Source organism: Monodon monoceros, unplaced genomic scaffold, assembly GCF_005190385.1.
Source record: "Monodon monoceros isolate NGI ecotype Baffin Bay Population unplaced genomic scaffold, NGI_Narwhal_1 Super_Scaffold_5, whole genome shotgun sequence".
Lineage (NCBI taxonomy): Eukaryota > Metazoa > Chordata > Mammalia > Artiodactyla > Monodontidae > Monodon > Monodon monoceros.
The window spans coordinates 95,606,151-95,619,978 of record NW_021703782.1 but is presented as its reverse complement, the minus strand read 5'-3'; the positions used below and the strand labels follow the sequence as shown (position 1 = coordinate 95,619,978).

At 50.9% G+C, this 13,828-nt stretch overlaps 1 protein-coding gene across 1 annotated transcript in view; it reads right to left on the bottom strand.

The window, feature by feature from the left end:
• PAPPA (pappalysin 1) overlaps window positions 1–13,828 on the bottom strand; it is a 253,443-nt gene that overhangs the window by 54,391 nt on the left and 185,224 nt on the right. Inside the window, exons 16-18 of the mRNA XM_029203474.1 lie at window positions 11,412–11,595; window positions 2,120–2,330; window positions 1,355–1,526 (exon numbers count right to left, since the gene is read on the bottom strand). Of these exons, the coding sequence (XP_029059307.1) occupies window positions 1,355–1,526; window positions 2,120–2,330; window positions 11,412–11,595 (567 nt within the window). The remainder of the gene's footprint in view (window positions 1–1,354; window positions 1,527–2,119; window positions 2,331–11,411; window positions 11,596–13,828) is intronic.

The window sequence follows — 13,828 nt, the reverse complement described above, 5'->3', positions numbered from 1 at the left end:
ACTGTTACGATCACATTTGTGCTCTAAACAAACCACTCTGGCTGAAATGCGAACAATACGCTGGAGAGGCAAGGAGAAAGCAGGGAGATGGTCAGGAAGCTGCATGGCGGCCCAGGAGAGTGATGCTGGTGGCCTGAGTCAGGGTGGTGGCACTGGAGCCAGGTGAGAACAGTTCAGAAGCTGACTGAGAGAGAGAAGGGGTAGGACTTGGTGGCTATTTGGATGTGGGAGCGGGAGTGAGATGAGGTGAGGATGCCGCTTTGACACTGTCTGGTATTTGGTAGACGCTAATAAAGACTAAGGACTGACAGGGGGAGAAACTTGCACTGCGGCCCAGTTGGCTGAACCCTGGCCTTGCACACCTGTGAGGCATGGGGCTTGAGGTGTCAACCCTAAATGGTTGGTCCTCTCAGGGTTGGAGCTCCTTGTGGACTTAGGTCTTCTCTGAAGCCAGCTGGCTCGTCATTCTCTTTCCCACTCTTGATTCCCTACCCGTCTTAGTGGGTGGAGTGGGGGGGGGTGTATGTGTCAGGAGGAAGGAAAATGCATTCACAGAACTCCTTCCGCAGGGCCGGCAGGAGTGTTGGACTTTGTCTCAGTTACATGTGGATTGAGATAAAATTCCATCTCCCTCTGTCCTTCCTTCTTCCATAGTATTCTCAAAACTGTACATCTAGTCTAAATATGGTTCCCTTTCTCTTTATGCTTGAGGAGCCAGCTCATGTCTCAAGACAGTGAGAGTCATGATTTTAAGTATTTCAGGGACCACGTAAGTGGTGATGGTGGTAGAAAGTTGGCCAAACAGCCTTGGTCATTCCTTAACTCGGATCGACTTCATACACTGGGATTCCACACGTGATTTCTTTCATAGGGGTTCAGAGCTAAGAATCTCTGAACCAGTAAAATGCAGAGATACAGGTAGGACAACGAGGCTCAGAGAGATTACAAAGCAAGATGGCGAGAACCCAGCTCCTTACGTCTGCGTTGCTGATGTTGCTATTATACGGTTCTGGCATCCGTAGAGAGTCTCCTAGAGGACGTGTTTTTTTTGTTTGTTTGTTTTTTTTTAATTTGCGGTACGCGGGCCTCTCACTGTTGAGGCCTCTCCCGTTGCGGAGCACAGGCTCCGGACGCGCAGGCCCAGCGGCCATGGCTCACGGGCCCAGCCGCTCCGCGGCATGTGGGATCTTCCCAGACCAGGGCACGAACCCGTGTCCCCTGCATCGGCAAGCGGACTCTCAACCACTGCGCCACCAGGGAAGCCCGAGGACGTGGTTCTTAAAACACTGGCCGCTCTTTGGTAAGCAGAGAGGAGCGGGACCTAAGTATAGACCTCAAGTTCAAGGAGTCTCACCTGGGTGGCATCGCCGTCTTCACACTTGACCCTGCACTCGCTGTTGAACTGGAAGCCATTAGTGCACTGGTAGAGCCCGTGGAATTTCGGTGGAGGAGGGTCACAAGTCACCGGAACACAAGCCCCCTCCTGCCAGCTGCCATCTTGGGTGCACTGGGTCTTGAAGGCCCGTCTTCAAGGAAGAGATAAAAGAAGAGACATCTCAAGGACCAAATGGCTGGAGCCACGCTCTGCACCCACGTTTCTCTGGAGCTGGCTAGCCCCACGTCTCCCTTTCCCCTTCCTGATTCCCTGCCTGTCCTGTTGGGTGGTAGGGGTTAAGGTAAACGTTCCTTTCCCAGGGCCGAGCAAGAGTTACCTGCGGACTGAAATAAAATTCAAGCCCTGCTGGCCCATCTCCTCTGATGGATCCTGGCGCAAGGATGGTATCAGTACCCACCATTTACTATATACCAGGCACTTTGCAAGCACTTTACGTATACATCCTCATTCATTTTTCACAGCAATCTTATGTGGTAACTGTTATTATCATCCCCATCTTATTGCTGAAAAGTAGAGGCCCAGAGAAGTGAAGTCAGTTGCCTGAGGGCACACAGCCGGCAGGCAGCTGTTAACAATATCCTTCTAGATTCCCACCAAAGAGAATGCGAGGAATGGTGGGTACCGTCTCTAGCAGAGAAGTGAGCACTTCCTTCTAACCAGACAGCCAGACCTGGCTCTCCTCCCCCCAAGCACGTGTGAGTTTGCCTTTGCAGCCCCACTTACTTCTTTGACTTCCGGGAGGAGCCGGGCACGTGGTATCCAGGTCTGCACTTGTACTTGCAGAAAGAGCCCACCTTGTGCTTGTTCTCCCGGCAGCGGGCCGTCTGGAGGTCTGCGTTGGGCACTGGGGGTGGGGCCAGGCACAGGAGCTCGCACAGGGCCTCTGGGAAGGACCACAGCCCGTCCTCCATGCAGGTCAGGAGACTGTTGTTGCCTGGAGGACACAGGCAGGCAGGGTTAGCGGGGGATGGGTGGGGTCGGGGTGGGGTGCGGAGCGTGGTCTCTGATAGCCCAATTCAGGCACTGCCTGGACTGAAGCCAACTTGAAGAACCAGAGGATCTTTCACATATAATTCCAGACCCTTCCACTTACAACTGAGGAACCTAGGGAGAGAAAGAGCTGCCACAAAAAAAAAAGGGAGATGCAACCTGGGGAGTGACGTACCCCATGTCAACAGTGCATTAAAATTCAAGGCTCTTAACTCTTGATTCTGAAACCTCTTATACTGCATAGAAAAGAGAACTCCATAATCCTTCAGTCCATCCTCCCTCCTTTGCCATGGACATTCGAGCCCAGAGATGAAGGCCCTTGCCCCCTCTTAGCTGGCAGAGCAAGCTCCTTTCAGAATCACCTCCGACCTCTGGGATCAGTGTGCTGTGTGACCTCTAGCTGACGCTCCCTCTCTGAGCCCTGTACCTCTGTAGTTGTCCTAGCCCCCCCTATGCCTGGAAGTAAGAGCGTTGTGGTATCTGAAGGCTTGATTTTCTTTTCAGGCCCCAGTATTCAGTGAAGCTTTGCCAAAGCGGCTGAGAGATGAGCACGTCCCCCGTAGCCCGTGCCAGATCCAACAGACGTGCTGATTGCCATCGGGAAGCTGGCCTGATGGGGAACGTTACACATAAAAGTAACACACGGGGAGTCAGGCTTTTCACTGCCAGGTCATATATTATCGATGCACAGCCTGCCCCAAACCTCCCCAAGACAATCAGAGATGGACCTGAAACTTGGATCTCTCAACCAAACTCTCCTCTTCCCCGTTATTCTTGAAAGGTGTTGACAACGAGGACTGGAATCACATGGGAGGCTCCGGGATTTGGAAGTTGGAGAGGGGTGACAGGGACGAGACTGATCATTTACGACGTACTGAGTACTTCTGCTATGTGATCTCATTTACTCTCACCACAGTGCTCTTAGTAGGATGACTCCCATTTGGAAACAGCGACTTAAGAGAGACAAGTGACTTGACCAAGTTCTCCTGGTTAGTAAAAGACTAAAGTGGGGTTTCAAGCTGATTTTGTGGTTTTTAATGGCAAGTTGGCTATACTTGCTCAGCAGAGCTGTCAGGGTCTATTCTGAGAGAGCCAAGCCCCAAGTCTCCTAGCTACAGAGAGAAAGCAATTGCTCCTGCCTTTCAGGGTGATGAGAAGATCAGATGAAACAACATTTACGAACTGCGCTGCCAAAGAAAATGTGCTGTCAAATTCCTTATTTGCTTCTTCTCTCCCTCCTTCCCTCCCTTCCTTTCTTCCTCACCTCCCCCCTCTCTCCCTCCTAACCTCTGCCTTCAGTAGTCGACCTGAAAGGACCACAGGGGTCGCATGGAAGCCTTCATTCATTCAACAAGCATCCATTTAGTGCCTACTCTGTGCCAGCTACTCTTGTCTACGTTGGGACAATGCAGTGAACAAAACAAAACCCAAACCCTGCCCTCTTGGAGCTTATGTTCTAGTGGAACAGGGAGGAACGCATTAAAATATCCTAAAAAAGCAAACTATTTCGTAGGCTAGAAGGTGGAAAGCACTATGGAGAGAAATAAAGCATGAAAAAGAAGAAAGGTGGGAGGGTATGTAGGCTCCTCTGTTGCTTCTCTCCCCGTTCACTTTCTTCTTTCTCCTCCTGTGTCTGTGTGAGTCATCTGGGGAGTACAAGACTGTTTAGGGTCTGCAAGCCCCACAGAGGATTCCACGTTGATAAACTGTGACACTGCAAACTACAGATACTTCTACACCAAGTAAAAAGAAAAAAGGGTGTGGAAGGATGACTCATTTGGCTTCCACAGAAGCAGAGAGGGCTCCAGGATACCAGAGACCATAAAGTGCTTTCTCGCTTGGCCCCTGTGACGGGGGCAGTGTTTGGGAGAGCCCCGGCTTAGCAAGCACTTAGTGGGGAGGGCAGTCACAAAAGATAAGGGAAGCACACCCTCTCTAAATTTCCCAAGAAGGATAAAATACCTCTGGAGAAAGGGCTGAGGTGCTTTAAAAGCACACCCTACCAGCTATGCAAATCATAGATCGCAAAGCAGAAGTCATGGTTCCTTTGTGGCAAAAGCTAACATAAAAATCGCAAAACGTTAATCAAGAGAGAAAATGCAAACCAGAAATGTGCATCCTGGGAGAGGGTAAATAGGAGTTAGCCGTGCACCACAGTCAAAAGAAGAAGCACGCTAAAGCAGGAACCGGCGATTCAGGACCATGGACACGCCCCACCTCACAGCAAGCGCTGAACTGTGCAGAATCAGCATTTCCACGCCCTAGCTGTGGCCGCCACCCTGCAGCCACCCTGGGGCTTTGAAGAAAGTAGGTAGGACACCGCTGTCCATGCCCTTGGCTCTGACCTCTATACTGCACCTGCAGCCATCTGTCACTGGAGGCCTTTTGTTCTGACCAGGGAGGCTCTGCTGCACACAGGGCAAGCTCACAGCGCTGAGGTGTCAGTGCTCCCGGACGTAGCACTCAACCAGTGAAGGAGCTGGGGCATTAACAAGACAGTTTCCAGAGGAATGTTCTACCCTGTCTCCCACTCTTCCCCAGCGGGACTGAGCTCCAGCTGCCCACAGAGGTAACTGGCTTTAGGAGAGATCCTGACGCTTCTATCATTTCCATGCCTCCTTTTCTCATTCCTCTCCCTGTGTTTCCTGGGAGAACATGACTCAGGACACGAGGTGAAGGCATTTCTGAGCCTGGAATCCCTGGTTGAGGGGAAGAGTGACGATGTCAGAAAGTTATGTGACCCTGTACTTCTGTTTGTTCATCTTTTAAAGTCAGGAAAATGAATCTTGCTCAGCCTGTCTACAGGCGAAGGAAACTTCAATCTCTAGTGAGTATTAAAATAATTATAAATGTACTGTCAAAAGAAATATATCTGTTTTTATTATTGTATTTTTTTTTTTTTTTTTTTTTTTTTTTTTCGGTACGCGGGCCTCTCACTGTTGTGGCCTCTCCCGCTGCGGAGCACAGGCTCCAGACGCACAGGCTCAGCGGCCATGGCTCTCGGGCCCAGCCGCTCCACGGCATGTGGGATCTTCCCGGACCGGGGCACGAACCCGTGTCCCCTTCATCGGCAGGTGGACTCTCAACCACTGCGCCACCAGGGAAGCCCTTTATTATTGTATTTTAAAGAGTATCTAGAGGACCCCATTTCTTTGAGAGTGGCTTTAAGATTGAAATTAACCTAGAGTAGAATACAAGGAGGGAAATGCCAGGAGACCTACGTCTGGTTTTCTTAATGCCTTGTATACAGTGTTGGCACTGCCCACATCCTAAGGTCTGGGACGTGGTCTTGTTCATTCTTTTATTCCCAGAACCTACCCTGTGGCAAGCACATAGTAAGCCCTCAGTATCCATTTGTTAAATGCGTGGAGTATTATGAATCTACGTGTGACCTTGAACAAGTCACCTAACCTCTCTGTCCCTAAACCAAAGCCGTCTTTAAATTCTTGTCCAGCTCTAATAGTTTAGGTTGTGGAAGGGTATTGGCCACTGTATTAAGAAAACAAAAATGCAGCTAGCTGGACCAGGATAAGGACAAACCAGCACTCAGGAGGTTGCATTAACCAAAGGTAGAAGTGGGAGGAGATTCAGCTTCATTGCTCCTGTTAAGAAACAGACCTTGGACTTCCCTGGTGGCGCAGTGGTTAAGACTCCGCCTGCCAATGCAGGGGACACGGGTTCGATCCCTGATCCAGGAAGATCCCACATGCCACGGAGCAACTAAGCCCGTGTGCCACAACTGCTGAGCCTGTGATCTAGAGCCTGCGAGCCACAACTACTGAACCCGTGTGCAACAACGACTGAAGCCCACACGCCTAGAGCCCGTGTTCCGCAACAAGAGAAGCCACCTCAATGAGAAGCCCGCACACTGCGACAGAGGAGTCCCTGCTCGCCACAACTAGAGAAAGCCCGCGTGCGGCAACAAAGACCCAACGCAGCCAAAAATAAATAAATAAATTTATTAAAAAAAAAAAAAAAAGAAACAGACCTTGACAGAAGTGACAGCGCAAGAAGAAGAAGAACAAGGGAGACTAATACAGAAGAGGCCTCACCCAGTGCCAGGGCTGCATAAAGTCAGGGAGAAGCTGAGGCAGGAGAAATGGAGGTACCAAGAGAAGCATGCAATCGTCTGCCGATTTTAGTCCTGAAAGCACATTTCTAGGCTCCTGGAATCCCAAGGAGCTAAAGAGAAAATCTGAGCTGGGCTTGGCAGTCCCAGAAAGCATCATTTGCTCAGGAAAACTGGGCTCTCTCAGCTCCAGCCTGGGTGAGTCAGATCACATTTTGATTATTAAATGGTCCATTTCCCCCTCTAAATGTCTGAAAGGAATTCTACCAATAGCTGTCTGTAATTGAGTCTATGAGGCAGGCCTAGGAAGAATTACTGGCGCCATCTCCTTGATCCTCCTAATAACCCAGTTTGTCATTAATCCCATTTTGTAGGTGAGAAAAGGTGAGTCCCTGAGTGGGAAAGTGAGCTGCTCAAACTACAGCTGGGGCTCACTCCAGGTCTGTCTGACTCCTGCGTGCTCTCTCGACCCCGCTACAGAGCCTGTACCCAAGAGCATGGCCAAAGAGGAACTGCTGTCTAGAGAAAACCTCATGGAATCAGGACTGTGGACGAGTGGAGTATGCCAAAATCAAAACTAGTCATAGAGTAAGATTTCACCACTCCCTCCCCCTCCCCGCTGTCCAGAAGGGTGTCGCTCACTTCCGAATTTCTTGACCAAGAGGCCCCGTATGTTGGACACAAAGGAAAAGAATGCGCTAAGATGCAGCCACAGACAGGGGTAATAGATGGAGAATGTCCTAAGAAGAGGGAGCAAAGAGCCTGGAGTGTTGGACACCTGCCATGTAGGAGGGGCTGGGGAATGCAAAAGTGGGATTATTTCACCAGGTTGGTGGGAACGGGCGCACCTAGCAAGAGGGCACCATTTCTAGGGTCAGGACCCCTGGGTGACCTTGTGGCCCCAGTGCTGATGGTAACTCATGCGTGACCTTGCATAAATGCCTTCCTGTCTTGGACCTCAGTTTGTGCACTGCACAGTGAAATGATTGGCCTTGGTGACCTCTAGGCTTCTCCCAGCTCTGCCCTCTGTTTCAGGGTTTGATGGGAGTTCTGGGTTGAGGGGCATGGTTTAGAAAAGGCCAAAGGGATTCCGGGGCAGCAGCTAAGAACCCTGAAGTAAGACTAGGCTGGACTCCTGAAGCTTGAGCGACCATTCAGAGTAGAGTGGGGGTGAGGGAGTGAGGGAGACAGGAAGAATTATCTAAGAGATAAAACTGCTGCTCGGTCTGTATTCTTACCACTGCTCATATCTAAAGGCGGCTTCCCAAGCAGCTGTGTGATCCTGAACACGTTTCTTCTCCACAGTGCTCCTCAGGCCCCCAGGAAGCGTTTGAGTCGTGCTTTATCATCAGCACCTCGTGGTGCTTTGGACCCAGTGACATCCTAGACCCTGTTATCTCCAAAGTAGGAGGATGATAAGAGCAAGAAAGCAGCATTCTCTTAGGAGTGGTATGAGAATTCCTCTTTGGGGGTGACCCTGTTTTTATGAGGAAGATGCCCCAATGAGACCCTTGGGATAAAGCGGAATCCTCCAGGGCTGGCTATCTGCTTCTGAGAAAGATGAAAGGGTCTCTGCCTGAGAGAGGATGTGAAATTCCTAGAGGAAGGGAGGTCAGGACAGGATTCTGAGGGAGAGGGTAAGGGGTGAGGAACAGAGCAGAGGTTGGGCGGGAGCCTGGACACTGCAGGTTGTGGGCACTCACCTCACGTCCCTATCTTCAGGAGAGTCTAAAGAAATCAGAAGATGCTCGATGGTATTAGGTATCTTCTGCAAACCAGTGAATAGGCTGCCTTGAAATCTGAGGTTAGACAGAAGTAGACAGTGGGCCTTTTAGAAAGATTTTTTTTTTTGGCCGTGTCATGCGTCATGCGGGATCTTAGTTCCCCCACCAGGGATCGAACACACGCCCCCTGCAGTGGAAGCGCGGAGTCTTAACTACTGGACCGCCAGGGAAGTCCCTAGAAAGATTTCTGTAGGAAGAGCACATGCTTGCTTCAGAAGCCCCACTCCAGAATTGATATCCAGGGCACCCCACATGGTTGAGGTGAGGCTGACTAGGTCATGGAAGTAACGTTGCAATTTTAGCCATTTAATTAAACATTTATGATTTTGATTTTGAAGTTATTTTTTTTTAAACTTGAGAGTAGTATTTTTTCCCTCATGCATGTCTGTAGGTTTGGTCTGTGCTTTTAGTGGTCGTTTGATACAGGACCTTGGCGGGAGTGATCCTAGGGCTGTGAGTTCGCAGGGTATTTTGTGTACACCTGGATTCTAAGGCGCAAGGGAGTTTGTGGTGCTACCTGCATTATAGCAGTTTTAGGGCCACACTCAGTGCTTCTCCTGGGTGGTGGCTGTTTGACTGAGAACACTAACCTCCAGGTCCTGAGAGGAGCATGGAGGATGGATCGCGTCTCTACAGCTCCCAGAACTAAGGCCTCCGTGGGACAAAGGGGTCATGGGCCGAGAGGGTAGCCACTGCCGGGATTCTCATAAGGGTGCCCCTTGGAGATGAGTATTTACTAAGCACTTTCTCTGGCCCTGGCATTTTGTACACACCATTTCTTTTAATTCTCAACATGACACTTCAACGTGGCTGCTCTTACAGCCATCTTAAAATGAGAGTATTGAGGCTCAAGGATGTGAAATTGCTTTCCTAAGATCAGTTGGGGCAGAACCAGGGGTGGAATCCCAGTCTGTCTGACGAAAGCTCACATTCTTTTTGCTTAAATCACGCTGCAGGGAAAGGAAAAACGAAGGGAGGAAAGGGAAGCAAACAAGAAATATGGTAAAATTTTGTTTTGATCACCTCTTTATCTTCTGGCTTAAGAAGGGAGGCATCATGAACAAGCTCAAGAGAGAGGTAAGGGCTTCCCTGGTGGCGCAGTGGTTGAGAGTCCGCCTGCCGATGCAGGGGACACGGGTTCGTGCCCCGGTCCGGGAAGATCCCACATGCCGCGGAGCGGCTGCGCCCGTGAGCCATGGCCGCTGAGCCTGCGCGTCCGGAGCCTGTGCTCCGCAACGGGAGAGGCCACAACAGTGAGAAACCCACATACCGCAAAAAAAAAAAAAAAAGAGAGAGAGGTAAAAGGACCTCTGCCCGGTTTTTGCTGCCAGAAGATCCAAGCCAAAGCATCAAAACCTGGAATCTGAACATCAGGTGATGCTGAGAACCAAGGTCATGGTATGCCAGTGGGTCCTGGTGGGTCAATGTGGCCACTGGCGAGATGCTGCCCTGTGTTTTCAAGGGAAGAGCAAAGTGGGTATCAACAACTATCAAAATGGCGGTCCTCCTGGGGCCATGTCTACATGGTAGGGTCACCCCCTCCACCAGAGTCAAGCAGAGGAGCAATGGCAGAAGGGCCTGAATCATTTTGATTAAGGATTATTATTAGCCACAATGAGGGCTGTAATAATCAATGCTAATTTATACACCTCCCTTTCCCAAGGGCCTCTGATTGAGAGGTGAAGTGTGATTTCCTAGTCTGGAGTTATTAACAGGTCCCACTTCTGGGCGAATGGGGGCCAAGGGAAGGGCTCAGGTAACCTGAAAGATGGAGGGTTTACAATTTCCACTGGTCTCTTCACCTCTCTCAGATCTCAATCTCTATAGCAGCTCAGATAAAATGATTTTACCTTCAAATCTTCTTGGGTTAAAAAAAAAAATGAGGGGCCCTAAAGGACGTACCCCAGAAGTGCTTCCTGCTTTGCTTTTGGGGCAGTGTAGTGAGATTGCCGGGTCCTTCACTCATTTCTTAAAAGAAACATTTCTTATGGCATCACTTTCATCAATTTATCCGGCCACGGTCTATACACTTTATTGAGTCTTACTATGTGTGGTAATCTTTTGAAGTTCTATATTTCCTTGAAAATTTGGGGGCACTACTGACTTTCTCTAATCATCAAAATGCCTGAAACTCATGAATTTGCAATATGACATCTAAGTTGAAGGGGATTTACACACCTCCCTCCAACCCCCCCCCCCCACTCCACAGAAGTCCACTCATTCCCACTCTATAGAATGATGAACCCCAAGGTAGGACACCTGCTTAGTGAGATATCATTTGGGGTGTCTGATAAAGGGGCAATGTTTCCTCCGATAAACCAAGCAAAGGAGAGAGTCCTGGCACCTGTGAGAATTGAGTATAATGTCCAAATCCAATACGCAACTAGAAGCCAAGAGCATCGTTCTGATAATGCCGCTAACTTGCTCTGCGATTTTGTACAAGTTCCTTCCTTCCTCTCACTGGACCTCAGTTTCACCACCTTTCCAATAATCAGTTATTCCTGACTAGTTTAAAGAGCCCTTTTAGTCTTGACAGTCTAGGTCACCCAGGCCAGCCTCTCACTCATTTCCAACGTAAGTTCTCTTCTCCAGTTCGCCAGACTATGCCTTACTCACCCAAATACCCCTAGCACGCTGCCCACGAGATCCCTGTAAGCACTTTCCGCGCGGAGCCACTCGTCTCTGAGCTAGCCCTTCCTAAGGAGAAGCAGTGGCCTTTGGAAAAAGACAGACCTGGGCCCCATGGCGGAGGCCCCCACTAACAGCATGATCTTGGACAAGCTCCTTCACCTCTCTGAGCCTGGGTCTCCTCCTCTGTGAAAACGAGAATAGTAATAATACTTACCTCCTAAGCTTACTGGGCCCTAAACCTACGCAGAGAACTAGTCACATCAGTTCCAAACGTTACTTTCTTAGAATCTTTTCCTTCCTTCTACCCTCCTTCCCTTCCTTCTTGTCTCTTTCCTCTTTTGCAAGATTTGAAAGATCTTACAGATGCCATACGTATCCATACTCCACTTTCCCCTCAGCTGCGCGGCAAGGCAGTCTACATAAATACAATGGGCAGAAAGGAATCAGAAGCACAGATAAAACCCTGTCCACCCCTTGGTGTTTGAGCCCCAGCTGGAGGACCTGGGAGCAGCCTCCAGGCCTCCCACAGGAGGGGCGGTACCTTTCAGCTGCGCTGGGTGGCGGCATTGGAAGGAGCACGTGCTCCCGAACGTGGTGCCCTCAAGGCAGGAGAACGAGGCAGCGTACACGTGGTGCTGGTCCGGGATGCCGCAGTCCACTGGCTCACACACCACCTGCTTGTTCCACTTGCCCTCCGTGCAGGTCACCGTGACACTGGGTCCTGTCTGAAAGGCGGGGGCGGGCACAGTGAGGAACGGCAGATGGAAGCCCCAAAACGTGGCGAAACCCCCTTCTCCCCCAGGCTACGGCGCAGGCTCTTGCCAGGCGCCCAGAGGTCAATGTTTAGCCTTTAACTCTAGCTCCCTTTCCATGATCCCAACAACTGTTTGAAGGAGGTGTTTCACTTCCCACTTTACAGCTGCAGAAACTGAGGCTGAGAGACATTAAGGGATTAGCTCCAAGTTACAGAGCTGGAAAAAGGATGAGTGGGAACTGAGCCCAGGCTCTTCACTGCTGTCTGGAGAGTCTCTCAGATCATTATTTCCATTCTGTTGCTGAGAATCTTAAGACTCAGACCTCTCGGGGCCTGACGACTTCTTTCACGAAATAGCCTCTGAAACGTGGCACAGCAGTGGGACACTGGCTGTTGATCTTCATATCTTTTCTTGGCCCTGGAGGAGACTGTGTGTTTCATCCTCTAGTGCTTGGCACAGAGTGGGCATCGCCAGGGGAGAATGGAGAGCTGGATTTGGTCCTTTGTGCTATGAGATCGTGGGCAGGTCCCTTTCCTTGAGTTGTCCCTTTGGCGTTGAACCCAAGGATTGCTCTAAGAGCCACTCCCTGCTCTGAGATGTGATGGTTCAATAGCTGGGAGAGGGAGACGTGAAGAAGGAACAAGCCTGAGAAAATGAAAGGGTCGACAGGGATTTGACCCAAACTAGAAGATGGCAGGGCTAGGGGTGGAAGGGCGAGCCCACGCTACAGAGCCACGGGAGGGACCGGCATCGGCAGCCAGCATGGAGGCCTCCATTCAAGGAGGGAGCTGCCAAATCCCAGGGGATCGGGGATGCCAAACGTTGAGTTGGGATTTTAAAAGCACAGGACACTTTACCCCTGTTAAGCACACATCCAAGGGAGGAGAGGTCCCTCACTGCCCAAACCAGCTTAATTGTTTCCACAGGACTTCAGACCTTCCGTGTCTGACACACAGAAGCAGGTGTCTAAGACAAGCAATTGAGGGTCCCAGAGGTCCCACGGGGACTGTGCAAACAGATGTTCCCAGCAACGAGGAACGTGCCCCGTGTACCTGGAGCGCGAAGTGGGAGTCCGCTGGCAGGACCCCCCAGGAGGCTGCACCTGGAATCCCCAAATCTCAGGACTTAACTAACTGCCGCTCCCCTCCCCCACCCAAGACCCCACGGCCACACTGGCCGAAGCAACGTCCTGCGACACCTCCAGTCCACTCGCTGCCACTGCCCTCATGCGGGACTCATCCCCCTTCCACACGCTCTTCTGATGACTTCCCGATGGCTCTCCCTGCGGCCAGTCTTCTGCCAGACTCCAAGCCACACCCAGGTGGGCCGCTGGAAGGACCTTTATCCGCCATGATCTGACCACGCCACTTCCTTCAACAGCTCCCTGCTGCCCTAAAGATGACCCTCAAACTTCTGACCAAGCTAACAGGGCCTTGCTTGCCCCTCCAGCCTCACTGCTTGGGTGAGTTCAGTAAAAGAAACATCTGTCTGTGGCACGCCCCTTCTCACCAACGGGCATCCACATACCATTCCTGCCTGTGCCTAGAGCCTGCCTCCTTCCCTCCCCACAACACGCGCCCCTCTGTCTGTCTCTCTAGTTCTCAGTTTTCATGTCGCTTCTTCCAGGGAGCTTTCCTTGACTCCCCCTGTGCTCCCACAACACCCTGCACTTCCCTTCACAGTGTTTAGCACACTGTGAGGCCATCACTCACTCATCTTCTGCTCGTGGTCGCTAGTCACTAAGCTCCTTGAGAGGAGGAACTAGGTTTATCTCAGTGACCTTTTTTTCTCTAGCACCTACTAGAGTATCTGGTTCCCGGAGTGCAGATGTCTGAATGAATGAATGAGCACCTCACTGACAGAGGGTTCACCTCTTCTGAAAGCAGCCCATTCGACTGTAGCAGAGTTCTGACTGTGACGGTTTCAGTCCAAAATTCATGCTCAGCCCACGGTTTTCCAGATTTGCAACCTATATGGGGACTCTGGTACATGTTGTATGCTCCTCTGCACAGGAACCACGGTCTCAGAAATCCCAGACTGACTCCCTCATTCATTCGATCCCCGCCTATTTACTGAGCATCTACTATGGGGCGGCAGTACTTTAAGTGCTGAGGACTGAGCAGAGAGCAGGTTCCACATCCGCTCAGCCTTTCCCGGGCTGGAGAGGGGCTCTGAGCCCGGCACCTGCGCGGCTGGAGAGGGG